A 16,127-nucleotide genomic window follows, 5' to 3' on the forward strand; every position below is an offset into this window, starting at 1 on the left:
AGGAACAGAACACAGTCGTGTTTAAGAGAGGGGGAAAAAACAGATGGGCGAAAACGCACAATATACACACACATTCAAAGACTTACATGTGTGGCAGGTGGCTCCTGTGTATCCTGTTCCATCACAGGTACAGCTGAAACTGTCCCACGTCTGTTTACACCGGCCGCCGTGTTCACAGTGATTAGGCATACACCTGGAGGAAGAATGAGAGACTAGTTTTAAAACATTTACATGACATGTATGTATGTATAGGTCAGAAGCACACACACACACACACACACACACGCATGCACACACTGCCCACTTCCACAATACTTCCCTCTACACTACCAGCCTGCTTGAATCAGATAAACTCTGATTTAACTCTGGTTATGCTGATATGAATACAGTATTTCTAGTATTAACAGCTAGCAAACGGCCTGCTAAACATCTGTCACATGTGGGAGACATTTAGATATGACCATCAGTGTGTTTAATGCATCAATTACTGTATGTTAAATATGTTGACTGGCATGTTGAACAAAAAACATTCATCTGGTAGTTATGATCATGGCTGAAACCTACATAATACTCCTGACGGACAGATTGGATCAGAATATCCTGACATCTCTGAACTTTTTGTGAAACAATGGTACAGTACGATACAGTATGAATGGTGATGTGTTAAGCTAGCTGGGGCATCTTTCTAAAGCTGGAAAATACACTGTATATAAAGATGGACGACATGATAGCTCCCCAAAAATGAAGCCAAAAATATCGCCCCCTGGTGGCTGGCTGCAGTACAAGTCATAAACCCCGTCCCCTCAATGTTAGAAGATTGGACATGGGACAAACTACAAGTTCAAAGTACATTTCAAATAATTTTTCCCCAAGAATAATTTCTGTCATTTTAGGTATGTCTTACCCTGCCAATGTTTTCTCAGGTGTTCGTTTTTCTGATAAGTTTGATTTTAATTAGTTTTTTGATGCTATAAAAAGAGTGTGTAACTTTATGATTGACATTTGTGCCTGTCTGTTGGTGTGCTTGTGATCAATGGTGCTGCTCATGATTATTCGGGTGTGTGTGTATAGGCAGGACCTCGATACAGCAGCTCCACTCTCCGATCACTACTGTGTAGACTCCGGCTCCAAATGCCGTCACCACTGCGAGATGGTGGCACTCATATCTGGGATAATTTGGCTTCATTTTTGTACAGTGGGAGGGCGTGAAGACTCATTGTCAGTCTACTGCAGACATGTCCACAGACCAGCCAGCAGCATGTGTTGCCACACAATATTGGTTATTTGAAAAAGATCACCTTGCATTATTTCTGGTGGAAAACAACCCAAAACACATTTAAAAGTCTAAGACCAGCACTAGGTTCTGATTCTTGTAATAAGTGTAATACCTGACGGTGAGTGTAAATATTTCAATTGATTAAACATAGCAATCAGAAAGCATCTGCACCACCTTCAGCTATTGTGACATGAATATGTAACCAGCTGCTTATGTACTTACTTTGAATAAGCATTTTGCTCTCTATGTTATAACCCTTTGTTCACGCTAAGAAAGACTTATTTTTCATATCAAGAAATTATACTGTTAGACAGTGTTTTCACAGCGGATATATCTGGAGTATCTCTGTTGAGTTAAAAGTGTGAACAAGAACAAAAAGATACTTCCAAAATTGTGACATGTCAGCACGGAGATGAGATGTGATTGCTCATTTTAAATGCCAATAACTTTCCACACAATGTGGGTGTTTTCATTAGTCATTAGAGCATTTCATTGACTGTGTCAGTGCAAAAAGTTGAAATTACAGAAATTACTACGAGATGCAATAAATTACTGTTTTATATTTATGATGCCAGAAATGCATGAGTTTGTGTTTCTTAACCAAAAAAAGGGGAGAATTTTTAGCCACAATTCAGTATCCACATTTCAAAAAAGGACCTGGAGTGTAGTGCGAGTACACAGTGTTATCCGCCTCAGTGTGAATACAGCACTGAGCACGTAGCAGTTAAGACATCACTGGGCTTCTTGTTAAAATTTGAATACCAACTCAAATCCTGAATACATCAAAGTTTCGTGGTTTGATCTGCCTGCAGGCCTGGTGGGGATAGATCCCCAGGCACTGTAGTCTTGGAGCTGGGTTTTACGTACGCAAACTTGCAAACATGTACTCATGCACAAGTTATGTGATTAAAATATCTGAGTCTGATTATGTGAATGAATCAAAGTGATGTTAAGAGGAAAGCCAGCTGGAGGAAAAACAAACACTGACTCATATGTGCTGCAGGGATCCTTTAATAGTTCTTTAGCCATGGTGGGAGTCAGGAAGTTCAGGGCACAGAGACAGTCCATCTCCAGAGGGAGACAAGACGATCACTGATGTCATACCTCCAGTGACCATGAAGTGATATACAGCTGCAGACGTGTTCATATGATATATAAAGAGTTCACTGACATTGGAGCATCTCTAACTGTGTATACTTTTATGTCTCTGTATATGAGCGCTCATAAAATGGACTCACATTTGTTTTCATATTTGTGGATGTTTTGCAAGCTGTCAACCCTGGAGTGACATAAACTCACACATATACTTTCTTACTCTCTGAAAAAGCACTGCAGCAACAAGGTTACAAGGGCTAGAAAGAGTGTAAAGTGCTGGAGTGTTTTATGAATAGACTGTATTGTAAGTATGTGTGGAAAGACGGAGAGATGTAGTGGCTGTAGAAAAATATGGGTGGAAAAATGACATTTCATCCACCTCTCTAAGGATATCTTGGCTCTGTGTTGACTGATGCAGAAAAAGACACGTTGGGTGACACTACTACTAGATGTCCCAGTTCCAAATGAGACCAAACTTGTTTGTAGATGTCAGTTTTTGAGCCACGACAAAGGCCAAAATATGGCCTGGTTGTCGGTGAAGATTGTCAGTCATCCAGGTCATGGTAATCTTAAGTGCTATATCGTAGGCAACTGGACGCAAGCAAGTCCAGTTGCCTACGATATAGCACTTATGAAAATATGGCCTGCTACAAATAGTAAGACTTCTTGTTTTTAGCTGAAATGATTTCTGAAAACCCTTTTGCTTTATTTTGCTACATGGTTTTGTTGAGCAATGTGCCCCCTATGGGTTAAGAGGATAGAGAAGTCAAACATCAGTGAAACAGTCAATAAAACAGGTTTTCAAACAATTGTGAATCACAATCACCATAGGAGGGCCCCGACAATACAGTCATAAATGTGCCTACAAAATACTAGGGCGATTGGTTTGTTAGTGTCATGGTTGCTTGCTGAAAGGTACCCAGAACTTTTACTGAAGATTAAACAGTGGTTTTAAAACTCTTGTGGTCAGGCCTCCCTATCAAACTAAAAAATCTTTGACTCCATCCTCCCATCATATTTTGTGGAGATGCCATTGAGTTAAAAAGAAGTTTCTTCTCTCAAATGTATTTAAGTATTAAGGTCAACTTTTCTCTTAATTTAAAATTCGACTTGAAAACCATTTTGAACGCAGAAATTTGAGGCGATCAGTCGAGGCTCAGATTAAAAAAAACATTTCATTGAGACTGAATCAACTGCATTGTCTTCATCATTCGCTTGTGTAACATCAGCTATCTTCTGCAGCTTTTGTCGTCCTCTGATGGTGTCTAATCTAAGATCCAACCTGGACTAATAGACGATGCTTTCACAACTACTAATCAGCATGGGTATGGGCAGATTTATTTCCTACTGAAAGGGATTTTAGTTTAATGCATCTTTAACTGACAACCCCTGTCATTTGTTGTAAAATCCAAATTCTAGATAAATCCAAGAGTTTATATTTCCAACCATGAAATCAATGTCCAATGTGAGTGTTTTCAGCAGGCTAATGTGGCACTAACTACCACTAAATGTTGTATACTTCCGCAGCGTACATTTCCGAGGAAAAAAAAGCATACTTTTCTTACATTATTATCTCTCCAAATTATTTCAACTTGATTCAACTTGAAAGTATTATATTATCTGTAAAGATCCATTCATCCATTAATTTTCATCTGCTTATCCGGGGCCGGGTCGCAGGGGCAGCAGGCCAAGCAAAGCACCCCAGACATCCCTCTCCCAGCAACGCTTTCCAGCTCCTCCTGGGGGACCCCAAGGCGTTCCCATGCCAGATGAGATATGTAATGCCTCCAGCGTGTTCTGGGTCTGCCCTGGGGGCTCCTACTAGTAGGACATGCCCGGAACAAATCCAACAGGAGGCGCCCAGGAGGATCCTGATCAGATGCCCGAACCACCTCAACTGACCCCTTTTGACGTGGAGGAGTAACAGCTCTACTCCGAGCTCCTTCCAGATGTTCATGCTCCTCACCCTATCCCTATCTGTAAAGATGTTATTACAATATCAAACAGGACATTTATTGATATTACTGGCAAATAGTGGTTTATATTACATTTTCAATCAGCTTCAGCTTTTTATGAAATTCTTATTAAATTATATTCCTACATACTTGATATAAAAGTGAGCTCTGAGCACACACAATGGATTTCAAATCATATTAAACCTTGACTTTCTATAAATGCCATTACATGTACTGTAAATGAAAAAGAAAATTTGAATATGCCGGTGATCCAAGTATGCCACGATGCTTCGTAGCTTTACCCGGCTAACAAGTGCAGTTAAAATGACTTTGTGCTTTCACAATGGGCTGTGATTGACAGGCACTGACAATCACAAAAGATATTACGCTCAGCAAGCTGTGAGCACTGAAGTACACTAACTACATATGCTCTGGGCTTTGTGTGAGGGAAAAAGCAAGACATATGAAGAGAATGGTGCACCTCTAGAGTGTGTTAATGCTTTCATGTGTGTATTGTTGCAGTGCTCTTACAGAATGACAGTGACATTGTGGAATATGTGAATTTGCATGCCTTGCCCCCGGGTGTGTCAGCACGAGTGTGTGTCTGTGGAGATGTGTGTGCATGCTTTGCCTAAACAGCCATTTCAGCCTAAACAGAATCCCACAGTGGAACGGCATTGATCAAAAGGAGGTCAGACAGGTCTATTGAACCGCCTTCAAAGACATTCTGATTAGTTAGATGGTAACTCTGCACCCATTCATCTTCCATGGAAGGACAGGGCCCACCTCAAGTACTGCAGGGCAGATCCACAACAGTTGAAGTAATAGATATGGGCAAAAGCAGGGGTAGGAAACTGGTGTAGACATCTTAGGATCTTGACAAGAGTTTGCTCTAAAAATCTGACAACAGTCCGCCTGCTGCTAACAACTATCAGCAGTGCTAATGCACCACAATCTGCAATAATAATAATAATTTCATACTACATTACCTCACATTGCAATGGCAAAACAAATGATAGCAGAGGGCTGCCAGCAAATCCATCAATTAAACACAGGCATGAGAACTTTAAAAAGTGAGGGCTTCATCAAATTTTAAGAGGCGTCTGTGACCAAAATTATACTTTAACCAGATTTGTTTCACTATAAAACAGACATGTGTGAAGTTTAACACCATAGTATGGACTGGAATAATAGTTTTTTTCTTTGTTTTAATTAATTAAAAGTGCTAACATATGATTGTTAATGCAGCTTTAATCAATACTTTTATACCAACAATGAGTCAAATTACTACACAACATGTGAAAGGGGTCATGCGTAGTGGTGAATCAAACAATTATCACTCGACTGCAGTTTCCCTCAGCTTGACAGAGTTATATATACCATATTTAAACTCAGTTTTTCCATTGTTCTGTTTTGGTTCACTCTCACTGCTTTTCATAGCGTTGCTTTTGGCCACAGCAGGCAGCTGTTTACAGTGAAAAAGCTCTAAAAACACACTGTATGCTACCTGCCCAAACTAAGTGACAAGTTGGAAAACATTGTGAAAAATTTAGTAGCTAAAGAGCCAAACATTTCTCCCAGGAGTTAGTGGAAACCAGATACAGAGCTTAAAGTAGAGTCAACATTGAATATACATTTGTCAGTTGGCCAGAAACATGACATCTGCTGGATGTGTAAAGAAGGTAACTGTATGCTAACAAGTCCAGCATATCATTTTATAATGTGGTAATATGTCAGCGTTGTGTTCACAGCTTGTTTTCGCTGCCCCTAAGTGGACAAAACCCCCAACTTATTACAAGTTCAGTCTTCACATGTATGGTAAAGTACTTCCCAATTAAAAGGCCACGTTCTAATAGTACATCCAATAACAGGTAAAAGTAGCACGCACATCCCAAAAAAATTTAATGCTGGGTGCTGGACCAAAAGGTAAGTATGGAATAAAAGATAAAGTCCGCACACCAGAAGCTGCTCCTTGAACAATTTATTCATGTGTTACGTTTCGGGCCCCTGCCCTTCATCAGACATGAAGTGAATGCATTCACTTCATGTCTGATGAAGGGCAGGGGCAACTGTAAAGATGAGCAACTGGGGAGACAAGGAATTGTGCACCCTCCTTGTCCTCGCAAACGAAGAGGCCATTAACCGTCAGATGATGGGGACGGTGAAGGATGGGCCAACTTATGAGAGAATCACCGAAGGACTGACCAGCCGCGGCTTCCCTCCCACGTCACTGTTTACATCACACGCTGAGCTACACGTTTTCTTACTTGCTCACGCCCCCCATTGCCCCGAAAAAGGCGCATTCTGCATGAACAGAAGTAGGTAGGCGGCATTTTGCTGCACTTTATACTGCCAATGCTGAAAAAAGACTGATTGGGCTTTCCTGCAAATTCGCACAATTCCTGTTTCAAAAGGGCGATAGAGACAGACAACCATTCACACTCACATTCACACCTACGGACAATTCAGAGTCACCAATTAACCTGCATGTCTTTGGACTATGGGAAGAAGCCGGAGCACCCGGAGAAAACCAACACTGACACGGGGAGAACATGCAAACTCCGCACAGAAGGGCTCCCCCAACCCTCTTATTGTGAGGCGTCAATGTTAACCACTGCACCACCGTGCTGCCTAGATACTACTATATACTATGTCAGATGACTTCATGTAAGTGGTGGTGGTTTCACCAAAGGTCGTAATGCAGTTGTTCAGATACAGCCTCAGTCTTGTATCTGTTAAAATTGGCTATAAGGTAGCACTTACGATCTTCAATCTCATCACTATTCTTTAATAGAGACACAGGTGACAAAATTGAACTTTTGATTGCTTTGGTGTTTCAGTATGGACTGACAACTTTCAAGGATCCGGTAAAGCTTTTCAGTACAAATACTCTGCTCGACACATGAACAGCTTTTTGAAATGTGTCTATCTGTATTAATGTGACTAAGCCATGGTCCAAAGTTAAGCATCCCAGTAAGCCAGACCGCTCTTGAAGTGAGGACAAAATTGATCTAAATCAAGCAGTGGCAGTTGGTGTCTACTTCTCTGGGCAAGGATATTGATGAAGGTAAGTGTTATTGACAAACCTAACTTGAAAACAAATCACTCAGTTCGTGGAAAATGCTGTTCCAATCAGCACAAGGTGAACTCCTTATTGTGGCTTCCTAGTCACATTTATGTTAACAGTGCGATCCATGCTCCATGTTTCTAATAACCAGTGAAAGTTTCTTTATGTCTGTGCCCTGATGGAAAAAAACTTTTATTCAACATAGGGCAAGGCTTAGTCCCTGGAGGTTAAATCAGTCCAACAAAGTTTAAATGTTTTGCACACAGGCATCGGATTCACCGAAAGAAGTTCTCATATTGAGCTAAAGGCATGGATGACTTCGTATATGGCAAATCCGTCCCGATGTATTTGTCTAGTCTATGACAAGGAAATAAATTGGAATGTCAACAAGTTGTAACGAATGCTTCCAGTGAGCCAACACTGGGACGTGCTGTGCAGAATCTCCAGCTCTGCCATACTTGGCAGTGAAATAGAGAAACGCGTGGCTCAATTTTGATGTTTGATTAAGATCATATAGTGTTTTCCAAGGCTGAAACCTACTCTTTTCTTTCAGTTAAAAATGAAAAAAATGTACTGTTTACACACATCCCCCCACACTGTGAATCCACCGCATCAATTATATCCATTTATCAGTATGACAAGCACACAAAAAAACAGCCACAACACCCAGAGCCCTGAGTCATACATCTCTAGATAAGAATTCAGAGACTCTGTTTATATGACTCTTCCAATTTAAACCCATTTGATTTATGACACTCATGACACATTGTTTTAGTGCTTCGCATATGACTGAGTGTGTATATTCATTAATGAATGATTGTGTGGAAGCGCGTGCATGCAGGAATTATAGCTCTTACCTGTCTATGATTGCACACATGTCTAGGCTGACATTCTCAAACGCTCCAATAGTGCCTTTTTCTACCTCGTGCAAATCAGCCGGTTGGTCGTCCACCAAGATCGCTTGCATGCAGCCCTGGAAGGAACGCTGGGAGGGTGGGAACAGCGTCTGGAGAAAATACCCTGAAACCAGCGAAAGAAAGAAAAGCAAAAAATAAAACTTTATTACAGATTCTTTTACTATTACAAAAGCAAGAGCGTTGGAGATCAGTCAACTGAATTCTGAACAGAATTTGAGAAGGAGCTGAAACAAAGGGATGCACAGCAGCTTTTGTTCAAAGAAAGAAGCGAAAGAGGTGAAAGGGTGTGGGAAGCTGACAATAAACAAGAAGAGATGGATTTCTTTTGATCTAGGCTTTAATACGCATCATGAAAAGACGACCTTCTGTAGAAGTAGACATCAGACTTAACAGCGGTATCATCCTTGACGAGGAACAACAGACCTGGCTCCTGGCTGGTTATTGTCACTTTTTAAAGCCATGAACCTTCATCAGTCCTCGTGTTTTAGAGCTTATCCACAAGGCCCATTAGCCTTAATACTGGTGCTAAGGCCGCAATACACCAGAGGACATATAGGTTTTACTATATACAGTACCTTTATGGGATACAAGAGTCAATGGCCCGTCCAGAGGTAGCACTGGGCCTTGACTGAAACGAGGACAAGGCTAGGACATAGCTGTGTGCATATGGTGTGTGTGCATGCAAAGTCAGTTGCACAAATTGAAGCCCGTGGATATGTGATATGTGTGTATATTTTACATAAACAACTTTGTCTTCATGCACAGGTTTACAGTATATGTGTTCACGTGCATATCCAGAGGCGTTATAGAGTGTACATGCACAGTCAGGTATAGGAGATGCGAGCCTGGAATTCAATCTTTGCCACAAGCACACAGGTCACTCATAAAACACTGCCGCTCAATGACATCTTCATCATTGTGATGTTATAAGCTGTCACACTCTCCAGCATGCCTATTAGCCTCAAGGCCAAAGCATCAAAAAGGCTTATTATAGAGGGCATATGCACTGTGAGTGTGTGTGTGTGTGTGTGTGTGTGTGTGTGTGTGTGTGTGTGTGCACCAACATAATTGTAGTTTATGTGGCTTGCTGATATGCCAGCAAATAAACCAGCAGAAAAGTAAAATGTGTGTGCCAGCCTGTGTGTGTGTGTGTGTGTGTGTGTTTGTGCTGGATTCATCCTTTTCTTCACATCTTCTGATTTTCATTTCCTCCCCCAAAAGTTTCTCCTGTCATCCTTGCCATCTGTCTCTTCTCTTGCCACACCTGTCTGCTGTCTTTCCAGAGGAGTGGGAGACAGACAGACAGTGAAAGGAGAGAGGGAGAGATGGAACGGGAGAGAGAAGATGGGAAACAGAGCAGACTGCAGCTGGCTGGCAGCACTTTGTGTGCTGCTGTGGATAGCATATGAATGCAAAGGAAATGCAGCCTTCCTGACAGTTTGGCACAACAAACGGTGCAACGCATGGAACGAGGGATGGGTGGATGAATGTATGTTGCTGGGCTGTGAAAGCCAACAGGGGGTGGGTGCTCTGTTTTTCTATCTACACCACTGACGGGTAGTTTTTCCAATTTAACTCTGCGAAAATGTACTACATTCTTTTTGGGTGTCATCTGTTTAGGGCTCACATATTGCTCATTTTGTATGGAGTGAATTTTCAAGACACTGCAACTGAAAATGTTTCTCTGCTTCTAAATTTCTACTGAAACTGGTTATGTCTCATTTGATTAAAAAAAAGTTTCGGATTAAAGAAATTTTGATAGTGTCTAATAAAAAAACAAACAAGCATGTTATCCCTCACCTCTGCCTGAAATCAATCTTTTTAAAGTACCTTTAGGTAACCACTTAAAAGGACAGTTCACCCCTAAATCTAAAATACATATATTCCCTCTTACCTGTAGTGCTGTTTATCTATCTAGATTGTTTTGGTTTGAGTGGCCAAGTGTTGGAGATATTAGCTGTAAAGATGTCCACCCTCTCTCAAATACACACGGTTACTCAAGATAGTTGATAAGACAACCGTTGATATGGTTGGTGGGTGTAGTTCGGTAGAAAGAAAATAGTTCCTACAAGAAACTGCTCACAACATGGTCTGTGGATTACTTTTTGTAACCAGGTCATGATTTCTGGAAAGAGACATTGTTGAGTTGAGTTTTTCTTTTTTTTGGTGCTTTGAGCACCATGAGCCGAGTGCCATCTAGTTCCACTATGTTTGAGAGAAGGCAGAGAGAAGGCAGACATCTCTACAATATCTCCAGCACTTGGCAACTCACACCAAAACAATCTGCATTGATAAACAGCACTACAGGTAAGAGGGAAAATCTGTATTTTTGATTTTAGGGTGAACTGTCCCTTTAACATCCTGTATCCTCTCAGAGACATTCGTGGCTGTACTGGGCAGCTCCCTTGCGTCACTTTGGTCCCATTTCCAACAAACACTTTCAGTATGGTACCTCTGGTAATTTGCATAATCAATGAATATGAGCTGGCTAAATAATTCATGTTTTGGTCAAAGCATCATGTTTTCCCATATTGTTGCTCTAAAGCCATGACCAGCAATGTATCAATGTATCAGCCAGATTGCTGTATTGCAGCTGTGGCGACAAACAGAGGAAGATACAGACACAGATTAACGAGTCAGATACAAACAGAGACAAACAGTTGGCAAACAAAGCATAGACGTGGTCATACATCTGTACATCCTCAAGCTATCACACACACCCGTAGCCTAAATCCAAGCTAAGAATGTCTGACCACATTTTATTTTTTCCCCCCCGAAAGCAACGATGCCGTGTGGTTTTAATTTGTAGTATAAACAAAAGCTCTATCTCTTATAACCCCTCCAGATCTGGAACAGCAGCAATAATCCCCTGCAGTCTTGCTGGCACTCTATCACAGCCCCCCTGCTGTGCCCAAAGAGCCTCTCTTACAATACACACTGGAAGACCAGCACCAGCTCTCTGCTACCTGAACACCATCTGACTGGCGCGGCTGGCTCACAGGCTTCAGAGCACTTGTTTCCACATCCCAACACATTTCGGGGACGTATCTGCTTTCAGGAGAGGTACAACACATTTCGGGGACGTATCTGCTTTCAGGAGAGGTAGGCTGGAAATCGGCCAAAAATGCTTAGACGTCGAAATAAACAAATATTCCGAGGCTGCAACTCCACAACATATTCAGAGGAGACGTTAAATGTTGCCAACAACAATATGTAGATTCTCAAATTCCCAAATTCACACCAGGAAAAATTGTGCTTATCCATTAACCACCTGCTGCTATTTCTCCCTGAGCAATTCCCCTTAACTGTTAAAACAAACAAACACTGCTACTCATACTCCACGCACCTTCACACGAGTGTCTCAAACACTACTGGACACAGTTTAAGGACAGTATGTACCCGCTATGTGCACAAGAATGCAGCACATACACAAAAGGGCAGGGTTCACACTCTGTGATAGCGTGAGCGTCAGAGTCATATGTCTAATTCATCACAAGCTTTAAGATGAAAAGGAAGAGCAGACAGTATATAGAAGCTAGAAAAACATATACTGTGATTATTATTTCACACTACATGTGTTAGAGAGATTATTTTGAAATCTGTGAAAAATCTTATATACTGAAAGTAACCGAATAAACGAACTGGAGTGTCAGTAACACTTCATTTTTAAAGGTCAGAAAGGTTTCTCATCTTAACACGCTGTAGATTGCAACGGAAAAGCAAAGTTTAAGACTTACGAGACCTTCATATATTCATACGCAAATAAGAAATGTGAGAGAAAACATAATGCTTGCAAAATGATGACAAAAGGAGCAATGAGCAAAGAAATGCTGTGACACAGTTTGAAGCAGCACAGCAGAGTTATAAAATTGTTAAGGAAGTGGAGATTGCAAAACTAATAATGGAAACACAGAACGCTTCCCCCCCTCCAGTTATCAAACACCAACATGCTCCAGGGTGGAACATCCCATAATTGACTACTATTTCATTAGTATATCCATTTGTCCCCTGTTCCTGCAGGGAGAAGAGCATAACTTTATGGCCTTGTGTATGTGTGTGTTTGTGTGAGTGTCCGTCTGTCTCCCCTCTTGAGAAATTCAATTTGTGGATGTCTCGTGTCAGTCACTTACTAATTTCTCTAAGCGCAGCGTCAGGAGTGAGAAACTACTCCCCGTAAAATAGGCTTTGGGTTCAGGAGGCTGCTTCTAAAAGCAGACGCTCGGAGGATAGAGGGGTGGAGATGAGAGGAGAGGAGCGGAGACGAGGGGAGGCAAAGGAAGGGGTCGAGCCGGTTAAAGAGGATAAGAGGGATGAGAGGGAAGAGGAGAGGATGAGGGCCAAAAAATGGAGAAGAGGAGATAAACTGAGAAATTGGAGAGAACGGAAGAAAGGAGGGAGGGAGTCAAAGCGGAGAAAAGGAAAAACAGAGAACAGAATTAAGAAAGCAGGCATAGTTGAAGATAGGATGTCAGGGGCTCAGAGCCAAGCCTTTTCCTCCCTCTGACATCTAAAGTATAATATCCTGTAACTCTGTAACCTTGGGTTTAGGCTGTGCCACGTGAATTTTAATGCCACAGAATCAGAAAAAGCAGGGCAATTATATTTAAGGCAACAGTCTTGACTGGTTACTTTAATGCCTCTGAACTCGAAGAAAACTGTTCTCAAGGAATACGCCACCTCAGTGTATGAAGAACAAGACCTGGCATGGTGCAATGTTACTGTTTAAAGTAGAGCTTGTCTCAGGGATATTAACTGACACAAACATTGCACAATGCAAACTAAAAAGGTCGGAAGCAAAATAAAGAAAGGGAAAAGTATTGTCGGCATAACTTAGCCTCTAAACTCTTTGGGAATGGTACTTGAGCTGCGTAATGTCCCGTCTTAGTCATCAAAATACATTAAACATAACCGCGTAAGCAAATTAGGTGATTTATTAAGTTAATTAAAGCATTAATTTGAAAATATTTTTATGTCAGCATGCTTGTCTTTGCATCGAATTACAGCTCCATGGTATTAATATTAATGCTATCTAAAAGCATTAAGGAGCTCTGTTGTGTTTAAAAAATGAGTTTCCTTTAATTAGAAAGGAAAGATGGACTGCTGTACGGAGGGAACCTGTTGTTTAAGTGCTGGGTGACATTTCTGATGCAAAAACGTCCCGGCTCATAATGATCGCTGGTCGGACAAACAAACAGTAGCTGGCTGGTCTTTATTTGTATTTTTGGAGCTTGGCAGTGAGAGAAGTCTAGCAGCCTCTGGCGAAGTGTTTTACATGTTTCACATTTAATGGAGACACAGTGTTTGGCCTGGAGGACACTAAAACTAATCATGAGCATGTGGTGATATTCTGTCCACTCTAAAAGAGAAGATCACCCACATACACGCAAGCTCACTTTCCATTTGATTAAACTCAAACTGGTAATTAGTTCACGTAATGCCTTCTTGTCCACAACCTTTGTTTGTGTATGTAGGCGCACAGTGTTTGTTTAGATGCCTTGAAAGCAAAATTACCTGTTACCCAGGTGCACTGATCCTCTCTTACTTTAATCATACTATGCTTTAAGTATCACATGAAACACTGTGTCTTCGTGTGTGTGTGTAAGCATAATGTGTGCATGGCCCTGCATATGTGTGGCAGTCAAACTTCAATATAATACTAATAAGTACTAATTCGGTTTAATGTAGCAATTGGACATGCCTAATAAACATTTAGCCGCAGTGGGAAAAAATATATAAAATGACGAATATGGAAACGGACAGATAGTCAAACCCTCTTCCCTCTGACAGCCAGGCAAGGTTTCTACAGTGGCTCATATTCCATAGTAGTGTATTTGCCATTGGACCCAGCTTACTAGCAGTTTTCATGTCCATAATTCACATTATATGTAAGGCAAACACTATAATATGTCCACTACATGCATCACACTTAGATGAAGAGAGGACAAACTAAAACAAGACAGACATGGCAGCAGACTAGGCATGTCACCATACCAGAAATTTAGTGTTATTACAAATGTCGGTGGAATTAAAACTTGCGACGTGCGACAATTCGCCGCAACCTAAGATGTAGCCTGACGTGCACCTCACCAGGATTGTAACTACGCGTCGCAGGGGAAATGGAGCTTGTATTTACTTTTAGTTCACAGATAAGAAACTATAAATTGTGAAGACAATAAAGCCTCCATTAAAATAGCATTTTAAGTCTTGTGTGTGATTTATCCTTCAGGGATTTATACTTCGGGATTTATCCAGGTTTCATATGAGAAGAGGGAAAGATTGCCGGCCGCTAGGCTAATCAATACAATGTAAAATGCCATAGGCTTGTGCTAATAATGTTAGCATGTTGTATTTGTTTAAAAAACATGTTTAGTACAGGACAGTTGCTTTGTCGGTGAACCTTGTGAGTTGTTATGGAGCCAAGCTGTGTGTCATTACCTTTGTCAAATGTTGCCGTTGTCCCTGGTTTTACATGAGAAGAGGAAAAGATCGCTAGCTGCTAGGCTAATTTCTACAATGTAAAATGCCATAGGCTTGTGCTAATAGCTTTAGCATGTTGTATTTGTGGGGAAAATGTGTCCGGATTAACGCAAGTGTTGGTCTGTGAGTGCTGCGAGTTATAGTGAAGCTGATTTGTGTTCTTGTGTTTGAAATTGTCTCTATGAAGCCATGTTTAATGTGTGTTTAATGTGTGTTTTGAATCAACTTAACTTTACAGCACTTCACAGAAACTGGAGGTGTAACTGCAGAGTGACACAGACACACCACCACAGACGTAAAAATGCTCACAGGGGCATAGGCGACATGCGTAGGCTACGTGCGTAGGGTCAAAATGTTTCACATGAGACACCAACAGCCAACTCCCAGGTGGAAGTTCTGTGTTTGTTTGAACCATTCACCTGCGCTCCAGCCTGCCCTATGTGGTTTTCTCGCTCTTTATACTTCAGTAGTTGTCAGAAGCGTCAAAAATGCAGTTGCCTGATGTGTCTCATACTGTCGCTACAGGGTGCCTCTGTGTGTGTTGACTGACTTCAGAGTTTTGGCATCGGGTTTGGGGTTAACTTGTATCCCTAACTTCAAAATGCAGCTGCTAGACTCTTAACTGTTCTGGCTCACTTGCATTAGTCACCAGTGAAATACAGAATTGATTTTAAAATCCCAAACCCCTAAATGGATTAGCTCCACAGTACATCACTGACTTGCTAATTCCATATTGTCCCGCTAGGTCACCCAGGTCATTCTCACAAAAACTCCTCTCCCTCCCTCAGTCACGCCTCAAAAGCAAAGGTGACCGAGCTTTTTCTGTTGCTGCTCCCAGGCTCTGGAGTAGCCTCTCGTCCCACGTCAGGTCCTGTTCAGGCACTGGCAATTTCAAATCAAAGCCAAAGATGCAAAGATCTACTTTTTAATCATGTAAACTTGTGTTGAGGTGACTGGGAAGCACTTTGGCTCAACTCCTGTTGATTTTAAATATGTTATATGAGAAAAAAGTGACTTGATTAATACCAAAGTACTGGTTCTTGTGACATCCCACAGCAGACATATTCTAATTCTAATACAGTCAGCTTAAGTGGTAGTAGCAGTATTACTTTGTTTATGGAGTTGGTTTGGTTGGTTCAATCTGTGGTCACAAATCAGCAACTGTTGCCAATGAAAACACAGCAGACTGATGCCTTCAAGCCATGAGATTCAAAGCAGATGGCCACCTGGATGACCAAACCTACACACGACTCTCAGCAATTATCTGAAGCCTCATCCTGTTTATAAAAGAACATGCATTGTTCATGATACTGAGGGCTTTCTGCTAATTGTGGCACTCT

At 41.3% G+C, this 16,127-nt stretch overlaps 1 protein-coding gene across 1 annotated transcript in view; it reads right to left on the reverse strand.

Moving 5' to 3' along the window:
- The window catches only part of cntnap2a (contactin associated protein 2a), a 454,430-nt gene that overhangs the window by 164,591 nt on the left and 273,712 nt on the right, over positions 1-16,127 (reverse strand). Inside the window, exons 11-12 of the mRNA XM_050057256.1 lie at positions 8,251-8,413; positions 87-193 (exon numbers count right to left, since the gene is read on the reverse strand). Of these exons, the coding sequence (XP_049913213.1) occupies positions 87-193; positions 8,251-8,413 (270 nt within the window). The remainder of the gene's footprint in view (positions 1-86; positions 194-8,250; positions 8,414-16,127) is intronic.

Source organism: Epinephelus moara, chromosome 11 (genome assembly GCF_006386435.1).
Source record: "Epinephelus moara isolate mb chromosome 11, YSFRI_EMoa_1.0, whole genome shotgun sequence".
Classification (NCBI taxonomy): Eukaryota; Metazoa; Chordata; class Actinopteri; order Perciformes; family Serranidae; genus Epinephelus; species Epinephelus moara.